Here is a 22,859-nt window from a genome sequence, read left to right as displayed (position 1 = left end):
AATGTGTCTGCATCACTGAATGTTCTGGGCCATAAACTAAACTTACCTAATTATTGTGACCACTGGGGGTTGCCTAAAATCAAGTTACCACACCAAATAAGACAATTGTAAACAGTAACAATACATAGGTTAGTGTTTTTCATACCTACCATCGTTCTCTGTTCAAACCTTTTTCTTACAAACCCCCTTTCCATATGAGTTGTGAAATTGTGTTAGATGTAAATACAAACAAAATACTATGATTTGCAAATCATTTTCAACCCATATTCAGTTGAATATGCTACAAAGACAACATATTTGATGTTCAAACTGATAAAACTTTTTTTTTGCAAATAATCATTCACTTTAGAATTTGATGCCAGCAACACGTGAAAAAGAAGTTGGGAAAGGTGGCAATAAATACTGATAAAGTTGAGAAATGCTCAATAAACACTTATTTGGAACATCCCACAGGTGTGCAGGCTAGTTGGGAACAGGAGGGTGCCATGATTGAGTATAAAAGCAGCTTCCATGAAATGCTAAGTCATTCACAAACAAGGATGGGGCGAGGGTCACCAATTTGTAAGCTAATTGTCGAACAGTTTTAGAACAACATTTCTCAATGAGCTATTGAAAAGAATTTAGGGATTTTACCATCTACGGTCCGTAAAATCATCAAAAGGTTCAGAGAAACTGGAGAAATCACTGCACGTAAGTGATGAAATTACGGACCTTTGATCCCTCAGGCGGTATTGCATCAAAAACCGACATCAGTGTGTAAATGATATCACCACATGGGCTCAGGAACACTTCATAAAACCATTGTCAGTAACTACAGTTGGCTGCTACATCTGTAAGTGCAAGTTAAAACTCTGCTATGCAAAGCAAAACCCACTTATCAACAACACCAAGGAACGCCGCTGGCTTCGCTGGACCCGAGCTCATCTAAGATGGACTGATGCAAAGTGGAAAAGTGTTCTGTGGTCTGACGAGTCCACATTTCAAATTATATTTGGAAACTGTGGACGTGGTGTCCTCCGGAACAAAGAGAAAAATAACCATCCGGATTGTTATAGGCGCAAAGTTCAAAAGCCAGCACCTGTGATGGTATGGGGGTGTATTAGTGCCCAAGGCATGGGTAAATTACACATCTGTGAAGGCACCATTAATGCAAAATGTTGCAGCCATGAAATTATAAGTTAATTATTATTTGCAAGAAAAAATAAAGTTTATGAGTTTGAGCATCAAATATCTTGTCTTTGTAGTGCATTCAACTGAATATGGGTTGAAAAGGATTTGCAAATCATTGTATTCCGTTTATATTTACATCCAACAAAATTTCCCAACTCATATGGAAACGGGGTTTGTACCTTCCACAATACAAAATAATAAAAGCATGTGCTGATATAGTATCGGGTCAATATCGGTATCAGTTAATACTCTCGGCTTCAATATCGGCAACATATCGGATATGAAAATGTTGTATAAGGTCACCTCTAATAATTAACACTGAACATGAAGCACCACTATTAGAGTAGTAACTCGGCTTACGGTTTTAATTGGTTCTGTGACGGAGCTAGTAACCCAAAATACTCTTATTCCAAACGTTTGTCATCAAAATGAACTGAAATCTAATTATTCCATTCCATGCTTGGCCCTCGAACCACTTTAACATGTAACATGCTTTTTAATGAAAGAAGCGAACATCTAGATAATGAATATTGTATAAAAAAAATAGGTAATATATTAACAATATACAGCATTTACTTTAGAGAGGGACTTTTACAGTATTTCTTTCGAAATAGCTTCTCTGTCAAAACCACGATCAGCAGCTTCTTCATATTTTAATGAATAAATGTCCGCCATTCAGATGTTATCAACTCATTCTGCCTCATAATGGTGCTTTACCAAGCCAACTACACACTCAGTTAATATTATAATAATATGTATTATATAATAATAATTGAATGATTATCATCCACTTGTCCTTCACCCCCACATTCTTTCTTCCCATGGTTGTGTCAGCTATGGCGTGACACAAAATGATTTGGTCAAATCTGGCGGGGTTCAGAGTGACATTGGCTTTACGAGTGCCACATCTTACAAAAAATTTGAAATACCAGCTTCCTTACCACTTGTTCTAAGACCAATTTCTGACCAAAACATCCGGTCTCACTCGCTGGCATTAAATTATAGCTAAAGATCAACATCACTTTGTTTTCCAGCCATGGGAACAAAGAAAGGGAATGCGAAGGACAGTGCTGAGAAGAAACTAAGAAGAAAAATATATCAATTAAAAAAAATGACAGAGCATATGCTTCAGTGTGGTCTGCACCACACTGAAGCAGTCGATAAGTCCATATGAAGCTTATGTTTAGTCAATATGAGTCAGAAACACCAGCCAAAGGTGATAAAACAATATCTAAATGGCAATCATCTATCCATGAAACTATGGAGAGGCTGCTGATGTCGTGTTTGACTGAAAAACACGAAGTGCGCTCTCCAAGCTAATTGCTGTACAAAAAAAACATTACTTCATAAAACTGCTGTAGTTGTTTGTAGTACATTCTATTGTATTGTTTTATACAATATTGTTATCTAAAATGGTGTTTCTTAACAATAGAGGGCTGCCAAAAATATTGGTTTCGCATGACATCGCTAATATCATAGTTAGAAAAGTTTCTTAAGTGGTAAAGCTGTATTTTCATTTGCATTTAAATTTTATTGACAATTTATTTAAGAAAAGTATCTGTTAGTTATAATTTATTTATCAGTTTTTATGGTTTGCTTCTTTTACAGTATACTTTTATTTGATAGTCTTTTTTATTTGATTTAAATGTTTTATTATCAGCTTGACCTAAGCCTTGATGATAATCTTTGTGATTAACACATGGTTACATATCATTCGACAAAGTTTATCCTGTTGAACTGTAAGTCGGTTAGATATAATTATTGAATACGATAAACAAAAAAATCAAGAGTAAGTTTTCTAATTCACTGTTAATATTTGAGTGGGCACCTAGCTCCTCTGTTGTGGAAAAGTTGGTGTCAAAAAGGTTAAGAACCCCTGATGTAAAAGTTGTTTATTCTTTTTCAAAAGGCATGCTACATGTTAGAATTGTGCTGTTTCGGAGGGGTGCGAGCACATATTAAATTGATTTTAGTAAAATTTCACAAATAACACTTTTACAATACAAGTTTTTTGAAGTACGAGCTGCATCACCGAACCAATTAAACTGGCATCCCCAGGTACCATTGTACATACTTCTTTAAATTTAACAATGCACATTAATTTCATTGTATTTTTATAACTGTTTTTTTATTTTCCTATTTAATATATACTGAACTTACTCTCGTACATAGGTGTCAAACTCAAGAGCCAGGGGCCAGATATAGCACGCCACATCATTTTATATGACCCTTGAACGCCTGGAAATATTATGCATCAATAAAGTACTTAATATTTTCTTACTAAATGTGGTAGTTCTTTCCATTTTGACAGAAACAATACATGTACTGCATGAAATTGCATACATTTTAAACTTTAATATTATTCAATATTCTAACAAATATTATATGTTCATACTTTTCCACACTGTTAATGTTAAACTAAGAATAAATACTTAAATATCTGCTTGACCTATGATGTTATCTATATAGTTGTACACTGTAAAAATAGATTTTACAGTGACATTTACAGTGGTTTTTACAGCATATTAGTGTAAATTTAAAAACTCTACCACAGTTTTTTTTTTTCTATTGTGAAATTCTGGTGACTGAGCAGACAGGTTTTCCACATAAAATATTTTACGGTGTATTAATGTAAATGGAAAAATGGTACCACAGTTTTTTCACTGTCAAAAACTAGCTACTTTGTTTTTCCATTCACGGTAATATGTTGTGAAAAACACTGTACATTCTACAGTAAAAGTTGGGCGACAAAACTACCATTTTTTTACTGTAAAAAAACCCCCACAGTGGTACCTTTTTTATTTACAGAGTCAAAAGGGACAATTGGTGAAAACTAATTAATTTTATAAAAAAGTAACGCATATTTTACAGTAAAATTATGGTGACTTTGTTGTTTTTTACTGTAAAATCTAAATATGTTTGACAGTGTATTTAAAAATGATGCATAATAATAAAATGCATAGGCAAGTTGTTACAAGCGGACAGTCATAACTGTGATGTGGCCCTCAATTTAAAAAACGAGTCTGACTCCCCTGCTCTAGTACTCCTGTCTTCTAGTGCCTTTGTTGATGCTGCTATTTGAAACTTCGCCATCGAATCGACTCTAATCTGAAGCATTCTCCCCCTCTGTAGCTGCTCCAGGAGAAGTTCACGGACTTTGCGTCGGAGACGGGCAACGTGGGCCAGGAGCGAGTGACGGCTGTCAACCAGATGGTAGACGAGCTCATCGACTACGGACACGCCGAGGCCGCCACCATTGCCGAATGGAAGGACGGCGTCAACGAGTCCTGGGCCGACCTTCTGGAGCTGATGGAGACCCGGGCGCAGATGCTGGCCGCCTCGCACCACCTGCACAAGTTCTTTTCCGACTGCAGAGAGGTGAGAAGGAGGATCATGAATTTGATGTGCGATGATTTTGATAGGTACACGATTCATTATGCTGTTTTTGTAGGTTCTGTGCCAGATTGCGGACAAGCATCGAAGGCTACCGGAGGTCCGTGGTCGCCAGAGCAGCACGTCCAATACCAGCACGCTGCAGAGACTCCTCCAAGGTTTTGAGCAGGACATCCAGCTGCTGGTCACGCAGGTACAGCGGCTAAAAGTTCCAACATCTTCCTGGTGCCGACCTGGTGCTCCCTAAACCGTCTCCCCTTGTCCTCCATCAGGTGCGGCAGCTGCAGGAGAGCGCCGCCCAGCTCAGGACAGTGTACGCGGGCGAGAAGGCGGACGCCATAGCCTGCCGCGAGCACGAGGTCATGCAGTGCTGGAAGGAGCTGCTGACGTCCTGCGAGGAGTGTCGGGTTCAGATCACCACGGAGACGGACAAGCTGAGGTTCTTCAGCCTGGTGCGGGATCAGATCATGTGGATGGACTCGATCATCTGTCAGATCGGGACGGGAGAAAAGCCGAGGTAGATGTCACTTCTTCTCCGCAATGACGTCCTTCTGCTATCTAGTGTCCATGTTTGTCCTCGTCGCCTGCAGGGACGTGTCGTCCGTGGAGGTGCTGATGAACTATCACCAGAGTCTGAACAGCGAGGTGGATGCTCGCAGTCACAGCGTGGTGGAGTGTATCGAGATGGGGAAGACGCTGCTGGCTGCTCGCAACCCCGCCGCCCAAGAGGTGAGATTATGGAAGTAATATTGTAGCAAAATTATTTGCCAACGTGTAATCCAATTTGTAAGCGTGTATAATAATTTGTGTGTCTTTATATCAATCCGAGTGTGTGTATTTAGATCCGCGTACGTGTATTTTAAATTGTCTGTTTGTCCCAAATCAGAAAGAACTGTCGATAGCCTGTCTACTTACACGTGACTTTTTGCGACACTTCTGCCGTGTACGATTTGAGCGAAGGCCATCCAGATTTGTGAGCGTGTAATGCAACAAGAGGACGCGCATGCGTGTAATACAATCTGCTCATGATTTGTGAGATTGGCTGCCTTTTTTACACGTGACTTTTGCCCTACTTCTGTCGTGGAAGAGTTGTCTGTCTATACAGCGATTTCAGAGTGTAAAATAAGTTGTCTGTCTGTAACGCCACCTTGTATTTCCAAATACGCACCACTAGTTGGCGCCTTTGCAGCCATCATCATGGTATTGCGTAACCGTAACCCTTTCTCGCGCCACACTTGACATTTCTCATGGTTATATAACTCCATTCACTACTCTGTATTTTTTTCATAGTAATAAACTTAGTTTTTTTGCAACTTGCCGTAGTGCGGGTAACTCTGATGGATCGTTTGAAATTATCAATCCCAGACCAAGCAATCAATCACTGTGCCTACATTTAACCAACCACTGAAGACACTACCCAATTTAAACCAATCAGAAACAACGTAAGGCGTTTCTCTTTTACACACCTCAGCTGTACGTTGTTTCTGATTGGTTTAAATTGTGTGGTGTCTTTCATTGTTGGTTAAATGTAGGTAAGTAGACAGCTTATCGGGGGTTGTTTCTGATTAGGGACAGACAGACAACTTAAAACGCATGTACGTGGATCTAAAACACTGGGTGAGGGGCACATTATTAGGATTTTTTTCTTTCATTAAAATCCGTCAGTTCTAAATAGTCATCATAAAACTTAAGATAAAAAATCTTTTGCTGTGAATTTGTTCTAGGAATCAAAAATAAGAATGTGCAACAATCCCCATACCTCCTTGCAAAAAAATAAAATGGTTCATTCCTTTCACACTCAAAGCTCACCTCATTTACTCACAACACCGATATTTGGGAACAAGTATGAGGTGCCAGAAGGAAAGTAAATATATAACAAATCTATTTGTGGCAGCATCGGACAAATGTATGTTTACATTTCACTTTTGCATCTTATAGCACATAACTGTGGTGTGTTCAAGGAACTTTGATTAATGTTCTAAACAGAGGCATCACGTAATTCAGGGGTGTCAAACTCATTTTAGCTCAGGGCCACATGAAGGTAAATCTATTCCCACGTGGGCTGGACGGGTAAAATCATGGCATAATAACTTAAAAATACAACTATGACAACTTCAGATTGTTTTCTTTGATTTACATTGGCACAAAATAGAACAAGGACATTCTGAAAATGTACATATCACAAATAATCCTCTTGACAAAAAACTTAAAGTTAGTAAAACATTCTGAGGGAAAAAGTGGTGTAGTTCAAAAACACCATGAAGAACACAATGAAATTAGACTTAATCTCAGTGTTTCTACTAACCAAATCAACTTTAAGTCACAGCCCATCTATGATTGAACAAAAACAAAATTAATCATCAATAAAAACACTTTTATGTATCAACTACTTTATTTGTAATTTCCATTGTTGACTTTCTTTAAATTTGCACGTAAGAAAATCATTTTCACAGAACTGTACCAATTGTGCAGTGTCTCCTGCAGCATTTTAAGTGAGGTTTCCAATTGTTTATTTTACTACTGTTTGGTTAACGGTGAGTCGAGGGGGAGGAGTCGAAGCCCCGCTTTACCGTGTACATATTGCTTGGTATAATTGCCCTCACCAATATAAACCATTTGCTTGCCTAACAGAATTGCTATTGTGACATCCAATGGACACTTTTAGAACAGCACTTTCTTTAATTTAAAAATGCAGCTCAATTGTATACTTAGCACTTTCATCTCGCGGGCCTGATCCGGCCTCATGGGCCGCATGTATGATATTCCTGACCTAATTGATGTGACGGGCAACCTTAAATGATGAGCAGGCTACATTAAATGTAATGGCGGACCACATTAATTGATGTTGCGAGTAATATTAAACGATAGCCGAGCCACTTTAATTGATGTGGCGGGTGCCTTTAGTTAATGTTGCGGGCGAACTTCAATGATAGGCGGCCCACATCAAAGGATGTAGCGGGCCACCTTTAACGATGTGGCGGACCACCTTAATTAATGTGGAGGCCGACCCTTACACGGTGGGTGTGCCACCTTAGTTGGTGTCACGGGCCAAATTAAACGATGTTGCAGGCCAGATCTGGCCCTCAGGCCTTGAGTTCAAATCGACACCTGTGTGTTAGGCTAAGTCGTGTCTGTGATGGTGACCGTGTTGATGTTGCCTGCAGATCAAGGAGAAGCTGGACAAGGTAGTTGCTAAGCAACACGAGCTGTCTGAGAAGTGGGACAAGCACTGGGAGGTCCTGCAGCAACGTGAGGGCCCAAACCCAGACATTGGCTAACAAGTCATGCTGTGTACGATTAACCGGTTGTCTGGTGTTGTCCTTGTGGTGGTGATGTCAGTGCTGGAGGTCCATCAGTTTGCTCAGGAGGCGGTGGTGGCAGAGGCGTGGCTGACGGCCCAGGAGCCCCTGGTCAACAGCAATGAACTCGGGGCCAGTGTCGACGAAGTGGAGCAGCTGATACGACGACACGAAGCCTTCCGGAAAGCCGCCGCCACCTGGGAGGAGCGCTTCAGCTCACTGCGCCGCCTCACCACGGTATTTTTATTACACTATACAAGGACGAAGGCGACATTTACAACTGACAAACGCGTACATGTAGACTGTAAAGGTCGGGGGTTCATTGCCTTGCTTAAACGCCCGCTTAAGTCGACGTCGACATACACGGTCAACTGCTTTTTGAGACAAAGGTGTCAGATTATTGTTCCGTTTATGTTGACATGTTCAGTATTACACAGTTCTTCATAAGTGCTAACCAGCCACAACATAACTACTGTCCAGTTGAAACAAACACAGACTTCCTATTCAGTGCAAAATAGACGTCAAAATAAAAGCATGGTAGTATTAACCTAAACTTAAATATTTATTTTCCATGGTTAGCCAACGGAAGAAAGATTTGCGTGTGTATAAAAGTTTTATTGTCATTGTAATGCAAATAAGAGTATAAAGTATTTACTTGTTTTTACCGTCTACAAAACAGCCCTTTGTAACTTAAAGCTGGGGTGTCTAAACTTTTTCCAAAGAGGGCCGCATACTGAAAAAAAAAAGAACGCGGAAGGCCACTTTGGCACATTTTGTGCATTAAATATGCTATAACCAATTCAATGTGCATCACCATATGCTAAGCTATTTGAAAAACAAACATCGATATCTTAGCTTTTGTGTTTTAGGTGACAAAACAAATACAGGGGAACCTCGATTCACAGATGTAATTGGTTCTTAAACATGGTTTGTACATCGAAAAGTTTGTACAGTGAAGCAGAGTTCCCTGTAAGAAACAATGTAAACATGAATAATTGGTTCTAGCCTCGACAAAAGTCCAGGCTGTTTGTTGGCTTTTCTGGACCCATATTGAGTAAGTAAATTAGACAAAACTTGGTGAATTGGGGAGAAAAGAAACATGCTGAGATGTGGCCGCTCCAAAATGGCTGCATATGAAGTGACATCCCTAAGCGGCACACAAAATGAATGGCAGAAGCGCTCGTACACAGAGGCATATTTGGCTTAATCTAAAAGTTTGCAAATAGAGAGGTTTCACAGTAGTTGATATACCTCATTCATAATGAATTCATTTAATTTTCCGAACATGTCAGCGGCCAATAAAAATTAGTTTTGGCCGTAAAATGTCCCCTGGTCCACACTTTGGACACCCCTGCCATACAGCAAGATACTGGAATGCAACCAGTGCGGCTCAACAACTACACATCCTACAGGCCAACGCCTGCATCACAGCTCAGAAACACACAACACTGAACTCCCGTAACTACAATATCGTCCAGATAAAAATATTCACAAATGGAAAGAATCTGTGTTTTTTCCTCTTTCCCAAGTAAATGTAAGTTTGTTGCTGTAAATAAAATTAGTTTAACATTTTGGTGTAAATAAAAGTAGTTTGTTGGTATAGATAAAAGTAGTTTGGTGGTGTAAATAAAAGTAGTTTTTTTAGTATAGATGAAAGTAGTTTGGTGTTATAAATAAAAGTAGTTTGTTGGTATGAATATAATACTTTAGTCATGTAAAAAAAAGTATTTTGTTGGAATAAATGTAATTTCTTTGTTAGTTTGAATAATAGTTTTTTTTGAGTCAATTAAAGTAGATAGTTTAATGTAATTAAAAGGTAAATTGTTTGTTTGTGTGAATAAAAGTATTTTGTTGGTGTAAACACCAGTAGTCAGTTGATATATATATATATATATATATATATATATATAGTAATTTGTTGGTGTCAATATAAGTAGTTTCTTTATGTAAATAAAAGTATGTTGTTGGTGTAAATGAAAGTATTTTCTGGAAAATATAAAATTACTTTGTTGTTATAAATAAAAATAGTTTGTTGAAGTATATTAAAGTAGGTTGTTGGTGTAAATAAAAGTAGTTTGTTGGTGTTAATAAAATTACTTTGTTGGTGTAAATATAAGTAGTTTTGTGGTATGATAAAAGTAGTTTGTTGGTGTAAATACGAGAACTTTCTTGGTGTAAATAAAAGTACTTTGTTGGTGACATTTTAAGTACTTCGGTGGTGTAAATAAAAGTAATTTGTTTGTGAAAATAAAATGTGTTTTTTGGTGTCAAAAGTAGTTTCTTAGTGTAAATAAAAGTAGTTTTGTGATGTAAAAAAAGTAGTTTCTTAGTGTAAATACAATGTAAGCGATTTTTAGTTTCAGTTTCAGTCTCTGCTATGTCAGTGTCGTGATTAAAGAGTTCTGCTCGACTAAATCTCATCCTAAAATGAAAGATGTTGTTGAAATTGATGATCTTTTGGTGGTGTGTGCAGGTGGAGAAGCTGAAAGCGGAGCAAAGCAAACAACCCGCGACACCTCTACTGGGTCGTAAAGTCTTCCTGGACCCTCTTGACGCCTCCCCCGTTCCTTCCACCCTCCCCCGCCTTCCGCTCTCCCCCGTCATGAGACAGACCATCTATGAACAGAACGAGGCCAGCACTCCACCATCACCCTCGCCGGCCACCCCCACGCCGTCCCCCTCGGCCGCGGCCCGCCGCCTGGGTTCCACAGTGGCCGGCTACATGCCTGTGACGAACGACAGCAGTTACCGCCACGGCCTGGAAGCGCCTCATGGGGGCGTGGTAGGCATGGGGCTCCGCCAACCTGCTCCTTCTTCCATTTTATCCGTCGCCACGGCCGCTATGCTTGTCTCCGCCAATCAGGCGCGAGAAAGCACCAGCAAGGTTCTTCTTCATCCGGCGGCAGAGGTGGATGCAAAACTGTCTCCCTATCTCCGGCGACCGAAAATCCAACACCTGGGTGACGCGGTGACGCCGCTGGTAGTAGCCAGCAGGCTGGAAAAGACCAGGGAGAAAGGCCGGGAGATGATGACGGAGAGAGCCGAGGTGGCCGTCATGGCCGAAGTGGTTCTCCAGGACCCAAACCGGGACAGGCTCCACGGCGACCCCGTCAGAGGGTCCCGTCCCTCCAGGACTAACCCTGAGCCGCAGGTGCAGACTCATAGGGAACACAAGTTGGAACGCCAGCTGTCCAGCGAGCAGCTGATCCAGGCACGCAGGGACGAGCTTCCTCAGGAGGTGTGGCGGGAACACGCCGAACGGCGGGAGAGGCGGACTCTGGAGAGACAAACATCCAGCGAGCAGGAAGGCCACGGGAGCCTCGATGGACGCAGGAGGGACCGACAGCGGCTGGAGAGGCAGGAGTCCAGCGAGCACGACACCGGGAAGGAACATTCCGACCGACGCTCAGGGGGAGGGTGAGATCTTGAAGCTGTTTTGAATGTCGCTGACGCTTCTTTAAAGTGCTCCGAGGGGTAATAACTTTAGTTTCTTGGTGTAAATAACAGTTGTCTGTATATGTGAATACTGTAACGATCTGGTGAGGTGGATCCCAAGGATGCAGAGACGTATTTTTTGTGGACAATAGTTCTTCCTTTTATTTTTGAGGAAGCACAAAGTAACAAAACAAAGGTGATGTTGAAAAAGACAAAAACACACCATGTAAAAAACTACTAAGAGAACTAACCTATACAAAACAAAAAGCGCTAGACAAGACTAGGAAAAATACTTCTAAAAAGAAGTAAAACAGAAAAACAAAGTACAAAATAAGAACACTAGACAAGGCTAGAAAAATACAGGCAAACCTGAGAAAAAGGCGCAAGACGAACTAGGGAGTCCTCTGGCAAGACCAACAACATGTCTGTCTGTTGCAAGCAGTGGATAAAGTTCCGGCGCTCACCTGCTGTCAGCAGCCAGGTTAATTAGGCTGCCACTCCATACTGTGGACGAGAGAGAGAGTGAATATGGTGTGCAGACAAAACAGGAATGAGCAAGGAAATTTCAGATTACCACAAATACAAGTTGTTTATTTGGTGTAAATAACAGTAGTTTGTTGGTGTAAATAACAGTAGTTTATTTATGTGAATAAATGTAGTTTGTTAGTGTAAATAACATAAATGTTTTGTGTAAATAACATTAGTTTGTTTATGTGAATAAAAGTAGTTTGTTAGTGTAAATACCATACATTTTTTTGTGTAAATAACATTAGTTTGTTTATGTAAATAAAAGTAGTTTGTTGTTCTAAATAATAGTACTTTGGTGGTGTACAAATACAGTAACAATAGTTTGTTGGTGTAAATAACAGTAGTTTATTTATGTAAATAAAAGTAGTTTGTTGGGGTAAATACCATTAATTTGTTGGTGTAAATAACATTTGTTTTTTTATGTGAATAACAGTAGTTTGTTTATGGAAATAAAAGTAGTTTGTTGGTCTAAATAACAGTAGTTTGTTGATGTAAATAACAGTAGTTTGTTGGTGTAAATAACAGCAGTTTGTAGGTGTAAATAACATTTGTTTGTTTATGTGAATAACAGTAGTTTGTTTATGTAAATAAAAGTAGTTTGTTGGTCTAAATAACAGTACTTTGTAGGTCTAAATAACAGTAGTTTGTTGGTGTGAATAGAATTAGTTTGTTGGTGTACATAAGAGTAGTTTGTTGGCATAAATAACAGTAGTTTGTTTGTGTAAATAACAGATGTCTATTAATGTAATCAACAGTTGTTTGTTTATGTAAATTAAAGTAGTTTCTTGGTGTAAATAAAACAAGTTTGCCGGTGTAAATAACAGTAGTTTGTTTATGTAAATACAAGTAGTATCTCTTTGTAAATAAAAGTAGTTTTGTGTAAATAAAATGTGTTTCTTGATGTAAATAAAAGTACTTTGCTGTTGGAACTAAATTTTGTTTGTTGATATAAATAAAGGTAGTTTTTTGTTGTAAATAAATGTAATATGTTGGTGTGAATGAAAGTATTTTGTTAGTGGAACTAAAAGTAGTTTTTGTCAATGTTAAAAAAAAGTAGTCTGTTTGTTTAAATAAAAATGATTTGCTGCTGTAAATAAATGTAGTTTCTTGGTATAAATAAATGTAGGTGTGTGTAAACAAAATTAGTTTCTTGTTGTAAATAATACTAATTGTGTGGTGTAAATAAAAGTAATATGTTGGAGCAAATAAAAGTAGTTGGTGTAAGTAAAAATACTTGGTTGGTACAAACAATTCATCTGTTGGTGTAAATAAAAGTAATTTTTTTGCACAGAGAGAGAAGACCCACCATGGCAGAAATAGTGGAGCAGCTTCAGGAAAGAGAAGCAGCCCAGGTTAGAGATTTCTGCAATCACTTGTTCTAAAAATGCAGTGTTTTTATGTAAATATATTCATGTTTCTGACCCCGCCCCTTTCAGGCCCGAGGCGAGGTGCCCCGCCTACCCAACGGCCTACCAGAGAAGTCTTCCCGTTCCGACCGGCCTCGTGCTCGGGACAGACCCAAACCGCGGCGCCGACCGCGGCCAAAAGAGTCGGGCGATACGGCGCGGCGGTCCCGGTCGGCTCCCGCCCAGAGCGGCCCGGCAGTTACGCAGCCACCGAGCCACAGCGCTCACCACGAGGGCTTCCTCTTCCGCAAGCTGGACATCGAGAGCCTGAAGAAGAGTACCAACAGGTGGGTTTGCATGATGCTTTGTGTTCAAGCACTTCAAATAATGACCGCACACACTAGCTGCCTCCTCCAGAGAGAACCAACACTCTTGCGCTGCGCTGCCCCCTTGTGGCTTGGCTGACCTCACGCACACAAAGCAGCTCATCTCGCACCGTGCACCTCATGGCCTCTTTATCGCATGGACAGATGTCTTCCACGTGCATTCCCTGAAATGTGCATGGAAGCAAGGGTGTTTACCGCAGCTCCACCATGTTGGAAGTTTTTAAAAGTTGTACTTTAACCAAATGTTTCTGCTCTCTCGTTTCCGTGCTCGCTGCTGCTGGCTGATGCCCTCCCCCTACACCTCAAGGTAAGTCCTATTTAAGCCCCAACTACTTCAACCCGCCTCCCGCCCCAGGCTGTATGTAGACCCCTGCACGTTTTCCCACACCCCCCTTGGCGTCCGTCCCGTGTTTGTACAGCAGTGTGTTTTCTCCTACTCCCTTCTTGGTGTTGGTCCTTCTTGCCCACCTACCTGTAAGCTCAGGTGAGTGAGGTGTCAGGTTAGCAGCAGCTACTCTGCAGCGCCCCCTAACTCGCTGCGTCTCCTCCCCTTCTCCTCCCTCCTTACCCCACCCCCGTGCACCCTACTCCCTCGTCCTTTCGCACCTCAGCAGGTCCTGGGTCAACTTGTACTGCGTGCTGAACAAGGGGGAGTTGGGCTTCTACAAGGATGCCAAGAACACGGCCACGTCGTACAACAACGAGCCGCTGCTCAACCTGGCCCAATGTCACTGTGACGTCACCAACGGATACAAGAAAAAGAAGAATGTCTTCACGCTCAAGTACGTCCTACTTGTCCTCGCTAAGGTGCTAAAGCGCTAGCTTGCCCCAGTCTGGATTATTTAAACATTTCAACAATTATTTTTATCTGGTCTAAGGTCTCAGAAGAGTGTCCAGCTGATCTAAAGTATTTCAAGAGTCTTTGCATGACCAATATTTTTTCAAAGACTATTCAGCTGCTACAGAAAATATCTAAGGACTTCTCAGTTCATTCCCCAAATTCTCTTGAGACTTTTCCAAGTGATCCAAAGTCATAGAAGAGTGTCGAGCTAATCTAAAAGTCTTTCCATACTCCTTACGTTGACCAAATGTTTCCAAAGACTATTTAGTTGGCACAAAACATATTTAAAGAAGTATCTAAAGACTTGTCAGTTGGTTCCCCAATGTCTCCAAAAACTTTTCAACTGGTCCAAAGTCTCAGAAGACTGTTCAACTTGTCTAAAAAGCCTTTCAAAACTCTTTAGGTGGACAAAGTCTTCAAAGACTATTAAGTCTGTACTGAAAGTATCTAAAGACTTCTCAGCTGGTTCCTCAAAGTCCCAAAATACTTTTCAACTGGTCGTGTGAATGTTGTCCGTCTATCTGTGTTGGCCCTGCGATAAGTTGGTGACTTGTCCAGGGTGATTGTAGCTGAGATAGGCACCAGCGACCCCAAAGGGAATAACCGGTAGAAAAGGGATCGATGTTTGGTCTGATGTATAAATATTTAAATACTTTCTAAGTGGTCCAAAATCTTAGAAAGCTGTTGAACTGGTCTAACAAAGTACAGTATTTAAAGTATATCGACTTAGACCAAAAAGTATTCAAAGACTTTACGGGTACTGAAGAATACATCTAAAGAATTGTCATTTGGTATCTCGAGGTCTCTTTAGTACTTTTCAATTGGTCCAAAGTCTCAGAAGAGTGTCTACTTGGTACAGAAAGTATCGAAATACTTATCAGCTGGTTACCCAAAGTATCAAAAGACTTTTGAACTTGTCTATTAGAATACTGTTCAAGTGGTCCAAAAGATTTTTCAAAACTCTTCACTTGTAACAAAAAGTTTCAATACTTTTTAGTTGCTACCTGTCTGCTCCGCGGGAGCGTGTGACGTTGCACATGTGACTTATGTTAGAAGGTGCGCTTGTTTTAAGTCTCTGTGAGAAGGAGAGACAACAAAGACTGGGAAACGCATGCAGTGTAATGCCCGCAGCTAAAAGTAACTGCATGAGAATGTATACTCTTGCCCGGTAATCATTTTTGGTGATTTGAACTCCCAACCTACCGATGTCCCCCCTGAGATCTATATGTTGGGAGTTCAAACTCTGGCCGAATCATACCAAAGACTATAAAAATGGCACCCATTACCTCCCTGCTTGGCACTCAGCATCAAGGGTTGGAATTGGAGGTTAAATCACCATAAATGATTCCCGGGCGCGGCATCGCTGCTGCCCACCCCTCCACTCACTTTCCAGGTGGTGATCAAGGGGATGGGTCAAATGCAGAGGACAAATTTCACCACACCTACAGTGGGGCAAAAAAGTATTTAGTCAGCCACCGATTGTGCAAGTTCTCCCACTTAAAATGATGACAGAGGTCTGTAATTTTCATCATAGGTACACTTCAAATGTGAGAGACAGAATGTGAAAAAAAATCCAGGAATTCAAATTGTAGGAATTTTAAAGACTTTATTTGTAAATTATGCTGGAAAATAAGTATTTGGTCAACCATTGAAAGCTATCACTGATGGAAGGAGGTTTTGTCTCAAAATCTCACGATACATGGCCCCATTCATTCTTTCCTTAACACGGATCAATCGTCCTGTCCCCTTAGCAAAAAAATAGCCCCAAAGCGTGATGTTTCTACCACCATGCTTCACAGTAGGTGTGGTGTTCTTGGGATGCAACTCAGTATTCTTCTTCCTCCAAACACGACGAGTTGAGTTTATACCAAAAAGTTCTATTTTGGTTTCCTCTGACCACATGACATTCTCCCAATCCTCCGCTGTATCATCCCTGTGCTCTCTGGCGGGCCTGGACATGCACTGGCTTAAGCAGGGGGACACGTCTGGCACTGCAGGATTTGATTCCCTGTCGGCGTAGTGTGTTACTGATGGTAACCTTTGTTACTTTGGTCCCAGCTCTCTGCAGGTCATTCACCAGGTCCCCAAGTGTGGTTCTGGGATTTTTGCTCACCGTTCTCATTATTATTTTGACCCCAAGGGATGAGATCTTGCGTGGTGCCCCAGATCGAGGGAGATTATCAGTGGTCTTGTATGTCTTCCATTTTCTGATAATTGCTCCCACAACTGATTTTTTCACACCAAGCTGCTTGCCTATTGTAGATTCACTCTTCCCAGTCTGGTGCAGGTCTACAATTATTTTCCTGGTGTCCTTCGACAGCCCTTTGGTTTTGGCCATAGTGGAGTTTGGAGTCTGACTGTTCGAGGCTGTGGACAGGTGTCTTTTATACAGATAACGAGTTCAAACAGGTATCAGTAATACAGGTAACGAGTGGAGTACAGAAGAGCTTCTTAAAGAAGAAGTTACAGGTCTGTGAGAGGCAGAGATCTTCCTTGTTTGAAGTGACCAAATACTTATTTTCCACCATAATTTATAAATAAATTCTTTAAAATTCCTACAATGTGAATTCCTGGATTGTTTTTCATATTCTGTCTCTCACAGTTGAAGTGTACCTAAGAATGAAAGTTACAGACGTCTGTCATCATTTTAAGTGGGAGAACTTGCACAATCAGTGGCTGGCTAAATACTTTTTTGCCCCACTGTAGTGTGTGTGTGACAATCATTGGTACTTTAACTTTATTTTAACCCCCAATTCCAATCCTTGATACTGAGTGCCAAGCAGGGAGGTACTGGGTCCCATTTTTAGTCTTTGGTATGACTCAGCTGGGGTTTGAACTCACAACCTACCGATCTCAGGGCGGACACTCTAACCACAAGGCTACTAAGCAGGACTGTCTATCTAACGAAGTCACACTGGTTGAGGTTTTTTTTGCTAAAAAGTTATTTATCTGATTTCAACTCACTGAATTGTTTCAGATCATATCGTTCCAAAAACAAATTATATAATCCCATAATTATATCGGCAACCACACGTTCTGAGTAGAATCGAACATAACAGGTTCTAAAGACTGACTTTTTGGTCCACAAAAGTCTTTAAATACTCTTCAGTTGGTCTAAAGTTTCAAATGGCTTGTGGTCCAAAAGACTGTTCCGTTGATCCAAATATTCTTTAAAGACTCAAAGTATTCCAAGGTCCCCAAAGACCGGTTCATAGTGTCTTTGAGGTGTCTTCAGTTGGTCCAATGAGTCTCTGAAGTCTCTTGAACGAGTCCAAAGTCATCTGTTGTCGTGTGAAGTTGACATGATGGTCCTCTGCTCTGGTCACAGGACAAAAGACGGCAGCGAGTTCTTGTTCCACGCAAAAGACGAGGTGAGTTATTCTTGACACCACAAGCATCTTGTGGGCTTTGTGACCTCTGACCTAGCTTGTCCTGTGGATGACCAGGAGGACCTGAAGACGTGGGTGAGCAGCATCAGCAGCACCATCAGCGAGCACCAGGACCTGTCCAAGGGCGGACTGCCCCAAGCAACTACCTCATCCACCGACGATGGCACGCGTCGCGACGGCAGCAAGGCCGGCTCGGAGCGCGGCGGCGAGCGCTCGGACCGCACCGACCGCATCGAGCGAGCCGAGCGGGACAAGGAGAAGGACAAGGAAAAGGAGAAGGACAGGGGGCGGGAGAAGGACAGGGGCGAGAGGTCGGACCGGGCAGGCAAGGCGGAGACAAAGCGCTCGGAGAAGAGCGGCAAGAAAAAATGATGGCCGACTTGCCGACTCGTCATAAGTTCCGCCTCCTTTTTCCCCCCTCCCTCCAATGTGGGCGGAAGCTGACATGCAGGAAGGAAGAACTTTAACTCAACTGACTTATTCTTCTCTTCCTGCCCTCAACACAAGGCTCCGCCCCCTGCTGGCCATCCAGGGAAGTGCGGAGGAAGGTTAGCAAGAAGTAGCTCGCGCTGTCCCATTTGTGTGTGTGTGCGTGCGTGCGTGCGTTTGCGTGTGTGTGTGAGTGTGTGTGTGTGTGTGTGTGTGTGTGTGTGTGTGTGTGTGTGTGTGTGCGCGCGCACGTGTTAGTAGAGCAAGCTTACTATGCCAAACTGAATGAATGCTAACATGCTAGTCCTGTCTGACTGTTATCACAAGCACTGTTTGTTTTTCTACACACTCTTCATTTGTCATGCCCCTAATCAGCGGCATCGTTTCAACGGGCTCCCTTACGGGGACCCTCGATTGTGCGTGTCCGTCACAGCGCTCAGGTTTCTCCCACTGTTGTCAGCGTCACGTGACTAAACGTCTTCCAGGCACGAAGCAGAGGGGCGGCGACCCCTTCCGGTGTCGGCAGCGGGTGCAAGCGAGAACACGGATGAATGGGTCAGTCATTTAGACAACAATCAGAAGCAGGACTGCTTCAGCTGTCATGATGTTGCGTGTCAGACTGGGTGGGGAACCAAGTGTTTTGGTTCCTGCCTTTAAACGTGCCACTCGGCCCCAAATTGCTTTAAGCTAACATGGCGAGTGTGCTAATTGTACAAGAGTGAAGTACGCCAACAGTTATGAATACAAAACAAACATTGTGTGCGATGTTAACACCCTCAAAAACGCATTTCGAGGGCCCTTAGTGTTAATTAAGACACACCCAGAACAAACATGGCTTCTTTACAGCACTGTGAATTTTTGGAACGTCACACGAAATAAATATAGAGGGAAATTACTGCCAAAACTCCACAAACACGCAAAAGTGCGTTTACTCATGCCCGACGATTCGCAAGTAAAAAAAACCTTACAACAATGAAAAAAAAAATTCGCAAGTAAAAAATATTTTTGCAAGTGTGACAATGTTTGCTAGTAAAACGAACAATTTGCAAGTAACAACAATTTTCTGCAAGCAAAAAAAGTATTTGCAAGTATAACAAAAATTTGTGTTTAATTAAAAAAACATTTTCAAGTAAAAAAAATGTTTTCAATTATAAATACAATTTTATGCATACAAAAAAATGATTTGCAAGGACAAGCACAATTTTTCTTCAATAAAAAATGATTAAGTTAAAAAAAAACATTTTCTTCAATTATAAAAAAACGCTAGTATACAAATGCTTTTCTGCAAGTAAAAAAAATTTGAAAATATACAAACCATTTTCTGCAAATAAAAACAATAAATGAATAAACACATTTTTCTTCAATTAAAAAAATATATATTTTCAAGTAAAAAAAACAATTTCCTTGATTAAAAAAACAATTTGTAAGTAAAAAACTTTTCTGTGAGCAAAAAAATTATTCGCAAGTATTAAAAACATTATTGTTCAATTAAAAAAAATATTTACAGGTAAAAAACTAACAATTTGCAAGTATACAAACAATTTTCTGCAAGAAAATAAAAATTTTCAATTAAAAAACAATATTCCCAAGTCAAAAAAAACGATTTGCAAGTGAAAAAACATTACTGCAAGCTAAAAACAAATGTGTTAAATTAAAAAAAGATTTGCAACTAAAAGAAAAACAATTTTCTTCACAAAAGATTTTCAAGTATACAAACGCTTTTCTGCAAGTAAAAGAACGTTTTGCAAGTATAAAAAAAAAATCTGCAAGTAAAAAACAATGTGCATGTAGGAACATTTTTTTAAATTAAAAAAATGATTTGCAAATTATGAAAAAATATTTTCTTAAATTACAAAACAATTTGCAAGTTAAAAAAAACAATTTTCTGCAAGCAACATTTTTTCAATTGTTCCATTAAAATAATGACTCACAAGTAACAAAAAAAACAGTAATTGTATTCAATTATAAAAACTATATGCAAGTATACAAACGATTTTCTGCAAGTAAAAAATAATTCACAACAATAAACATACTTTTCTTCAATTAAAAACAATTCACAAGTAAAATAAAACCATTTGCAAGTTGAAAGAAAAACTTTCTGCAAGCAAAACAATTACTTACAAGTATTAAAAAAACATTTTTGTTCAATTAAAAAAAAGATTCACAAGTAACAAAACAATTGTATTCAATTATAAACAATTGGCAAGTATTCGAATAAATTTCTGCAAGTAAAAAAACTATTCACAAGTTAAAAATAATTATTCAATTAAAAATACTATTCAGAAGTTAAAAAAACGTGATTTGCAAGTGAAAAAAAATTCTGCTAGCAAAAATGTTTTGGAAGTATAACAAACATTTTCCGTCAATTCAAAAATGGATTTGCAAGTAAAAAAAAAAAAAAAGTTCTTTAATTACAGAACAATTTGCATGTACACAAACACTTTTCTTCAGGAAAAAATGATTCGCAAGTATAAAAACACATTTCTGCAAGTGAAAAACAATTTCCATGTATAAACTCAATTTTATTCAATTAAAAAAACCTTTAGCAAGTAGAAAACAAAAAATTATTTAAAAAAAAAATACTTGCAAGTATAAAAAAACATTTTTGTTTCATTAGAAAATGATTCACAAGTAAAAAAAAAAAATATTTTTGTATTTAATTATAAAAACTAATTGCAAGTATACTCATTTCTACAAGTAGAAAACAATGTGCCTGTATAACACCATTTTCTTCAATAAAAAAAAATGATCCGTAAGTAAAAAAACAACTATTTTATTCAATTACAAAAACAATTTATACACTTTTCTCCAAGTAAAAAAACGAATTTACAAGTATAAACACAATTTTCTTCAATTAAAAACAATTCTCAAGTACACAAAACTATTTGCAAGTCAAACAAATGATTAGCAAGTTTAAAAAAAATCACATTTTTGTTTGATTAAAAAAGAACAATGCCCAAGTAAAAAACTGTTCTCCTTTGTTATTTTTGGCAGACGGCACCATGCGCAAATAACAATAGCTCTGACAGCTTTAAATTAACTTATCAGCACCACCAGTTGTTGTAGAGTGTGAATTATGGCTGCTGTGAGTGCAAGTTTGTGAAATATTACTGTCAAACTTTCAAATATTACTTGCAAATCATTTTTATGTGAAGAAATTAGTTTTTTTTAACTGCAAATCGTTGGGCGTGAGTAAAAAATTTTTGGTGTATTTGGAGTTTTGGCAGTCATTTCACTTCATATGAGTACAAAACAAACATTGTGTGCTGTCTAAAAACTATGCTAACACCCTCAAAAATGGATTTCTAAGGCACCTCACGTTAGCCAGCTAGCAAAAGCGCCTAAAACAAACTTTCACGGCACTGTGACTTTTTAAAACTCTACACAAAAAAATATGTGGCGGTTTGTTTCTGACACGGACATGATCGAGGTTATCTTCTTTTTCGTTGTTTTTAGGACTCTCCGCGCACGTTTTGCGTACGAAGTGCGAACGCAGTCATTTTCCGCGCATGTCCGCCACAACTAGCAAGGAGGAGGAGGTGTAAATGTTGTAAGAATGAGAAAATGATGCGATGCTGATGTCACATTTGGACGCCAACAACCTCAAAACAGACTGCACAGGAAAAAAGCAGCCGAATTGTTCTTTTCCTGCAGGCCTCGGCGTGCCAGCTGAGATGGAATGATGAATAAAATACGTTTTGGTTTATCAATAAAGCACTCACGTCGTCTTATTGTACAAGTTCGTATTGATTTGTTTCCGACAATTTGCATAAAGAAACATTGCGTGGTCACTTTAAAACCAATTTGCATTTGTGAAAAGGAGTTGGAAGAAGCAGAGCTTATTTACTGTCTATTACTGATATTTTGTTTGCATTTAATCTTTCACATTGTTCCACTTACAATAATTAATTTGCTTAAAAGTTGCTTACTGTGTTACTTATCCAAAAATTAAGATGTTAACATAATTTGAATGAGACTAAATACAATAAAAATAGATAAAACTAATGTTAATTATAGAATGAGTCAGAATTGTATTTATTGGCCAAGTACTTTTAACATGTAAGGAATTTGACTTGGTACACGGTGCCCGCCGTTCAATACAAGAAACAGGAGAAAAGGAAACAACTACAAGAGAGCACAGTACCGTGGCGCCATCTTGGTATAAAACAAGCGGGAAACATTAAAGAGCAAAAAAGACATTAAAAGAGCACAGAGCTGATGCAACAAGCTAACTTTTCGGCGGCACCATTTCTACATACAGTTACAAAAGTAAAGCAACAGAAAAAAATCTAAAATGAGCAATAAATAAGGCCTGTTATCTTAGGATAGGATAGACATGATTTATCCCACATTGGGGAAATGATGTGGCTGCTGTGCAGTTCCAAAAACTCCACAAACAATAAGGTAAAAAATAATTTGGGAACATCAAAGAACATAAGGGACATGAAAGAACAAAAGTTGTCTCTTCAGCGGCAACATACAGCCATTTTACAAAGGTTAAAATGGCGGAAAAAAAACAAAAACTTGCAATATTCCATATTACGCACATACGATTACGCAACATGCAAAGACACACAACAACAAAAACACAATTTCAAGGTCACTCACTGTACACAGCAGTGAGCGCATATGCACACATATGT

At 39.6% G+C, this 22,859-nt stretch overlaps 1 protein-coding gene across 4 annotated transcripts in view; it reads left to right on the top strand.

Moving 5' to 3' along the window:
• The window catches only part of LOC133537474 (spectrin beta chain, non-erythrocytic 4-like), a 58,822-nt gene extending 36,892 nt beyond the window's left edge, over window positions 1-21,930 (top strand). For 2 of the 4 annotated variants that reach the window (XM_061878520.1, XM_061878521.1), the window contains 12 exons: window positions 4,303-4,548; window positions 4,622-4,756; window positions 4,836-5,080; window positions 5,154-5,292; window positions 7,728-7,812; window positions 7,903-8,099; window positions 10,336-11,279; window positions 13,117-13,177; window positions 13,262-13,518; window positions 14,169-14,339; window positions 17,727-17,769; window positions 17,845-21,930. In XM_061878520.1, the coding sequence (XP_061734504.1) occupies window positions 4,303-4,548; window positions 4,622-4,756; window positions 4,836-5,080; window positions 5,154-5,292; window positions 7,728-7,812; window positions 7,903-8,099; window positions 10,336-11,279; window positions 13,117-13,177; window positions 13,262-13,518; window positions 14,169-14,339; window positions 17,727-17,769; window positions 17,845-18,159 (2,838 nt within the window). In that variant the 3' untranslated portion in view covers window positions 18,160-21,930. Of the gene's footprint in view, window positions 1-4,302; window positions 4,549-4,621; window positions 4,757-4,835; window positions 5,085-5,153; window positions 5,293-7,727; window positions 7,813-7,902; window positions 8,100-10,335; window positions 11,280-13,116; window positions 13,178-13,261; window positions 13,519-14,168; window positions 14,340-17,726; window positions 17,770-17,844 lie in introns of those variants that run through there. The other 2 variants (XM_061878519.1, XM_061878522.1) reach the window with 2 other exon arrangements.
• Window positions 21,931-22,859: the final 929 nt, after the last annotated feature.

This window comes from Nerophis ophidion, linkage group LG18, assembly GCF_033978795.1.
Source record: "Nerophis ophidion isolate RoL-2023_Sa linkage group LG18, RoL_Noph_v1.0, whole genome shotgun sequence".
NCBI classification, from domain to species: Eukaryota; Metazoa; Chordata; class Actinopteri; order Syngnathiformes; family Syngnathidae; genus Nerophis; species Nerophis ophidion.
Note: the sequence above shows the minus strand (reverse complement) of the source record. Positions and strands in the feature narration are given on the sequence as shown.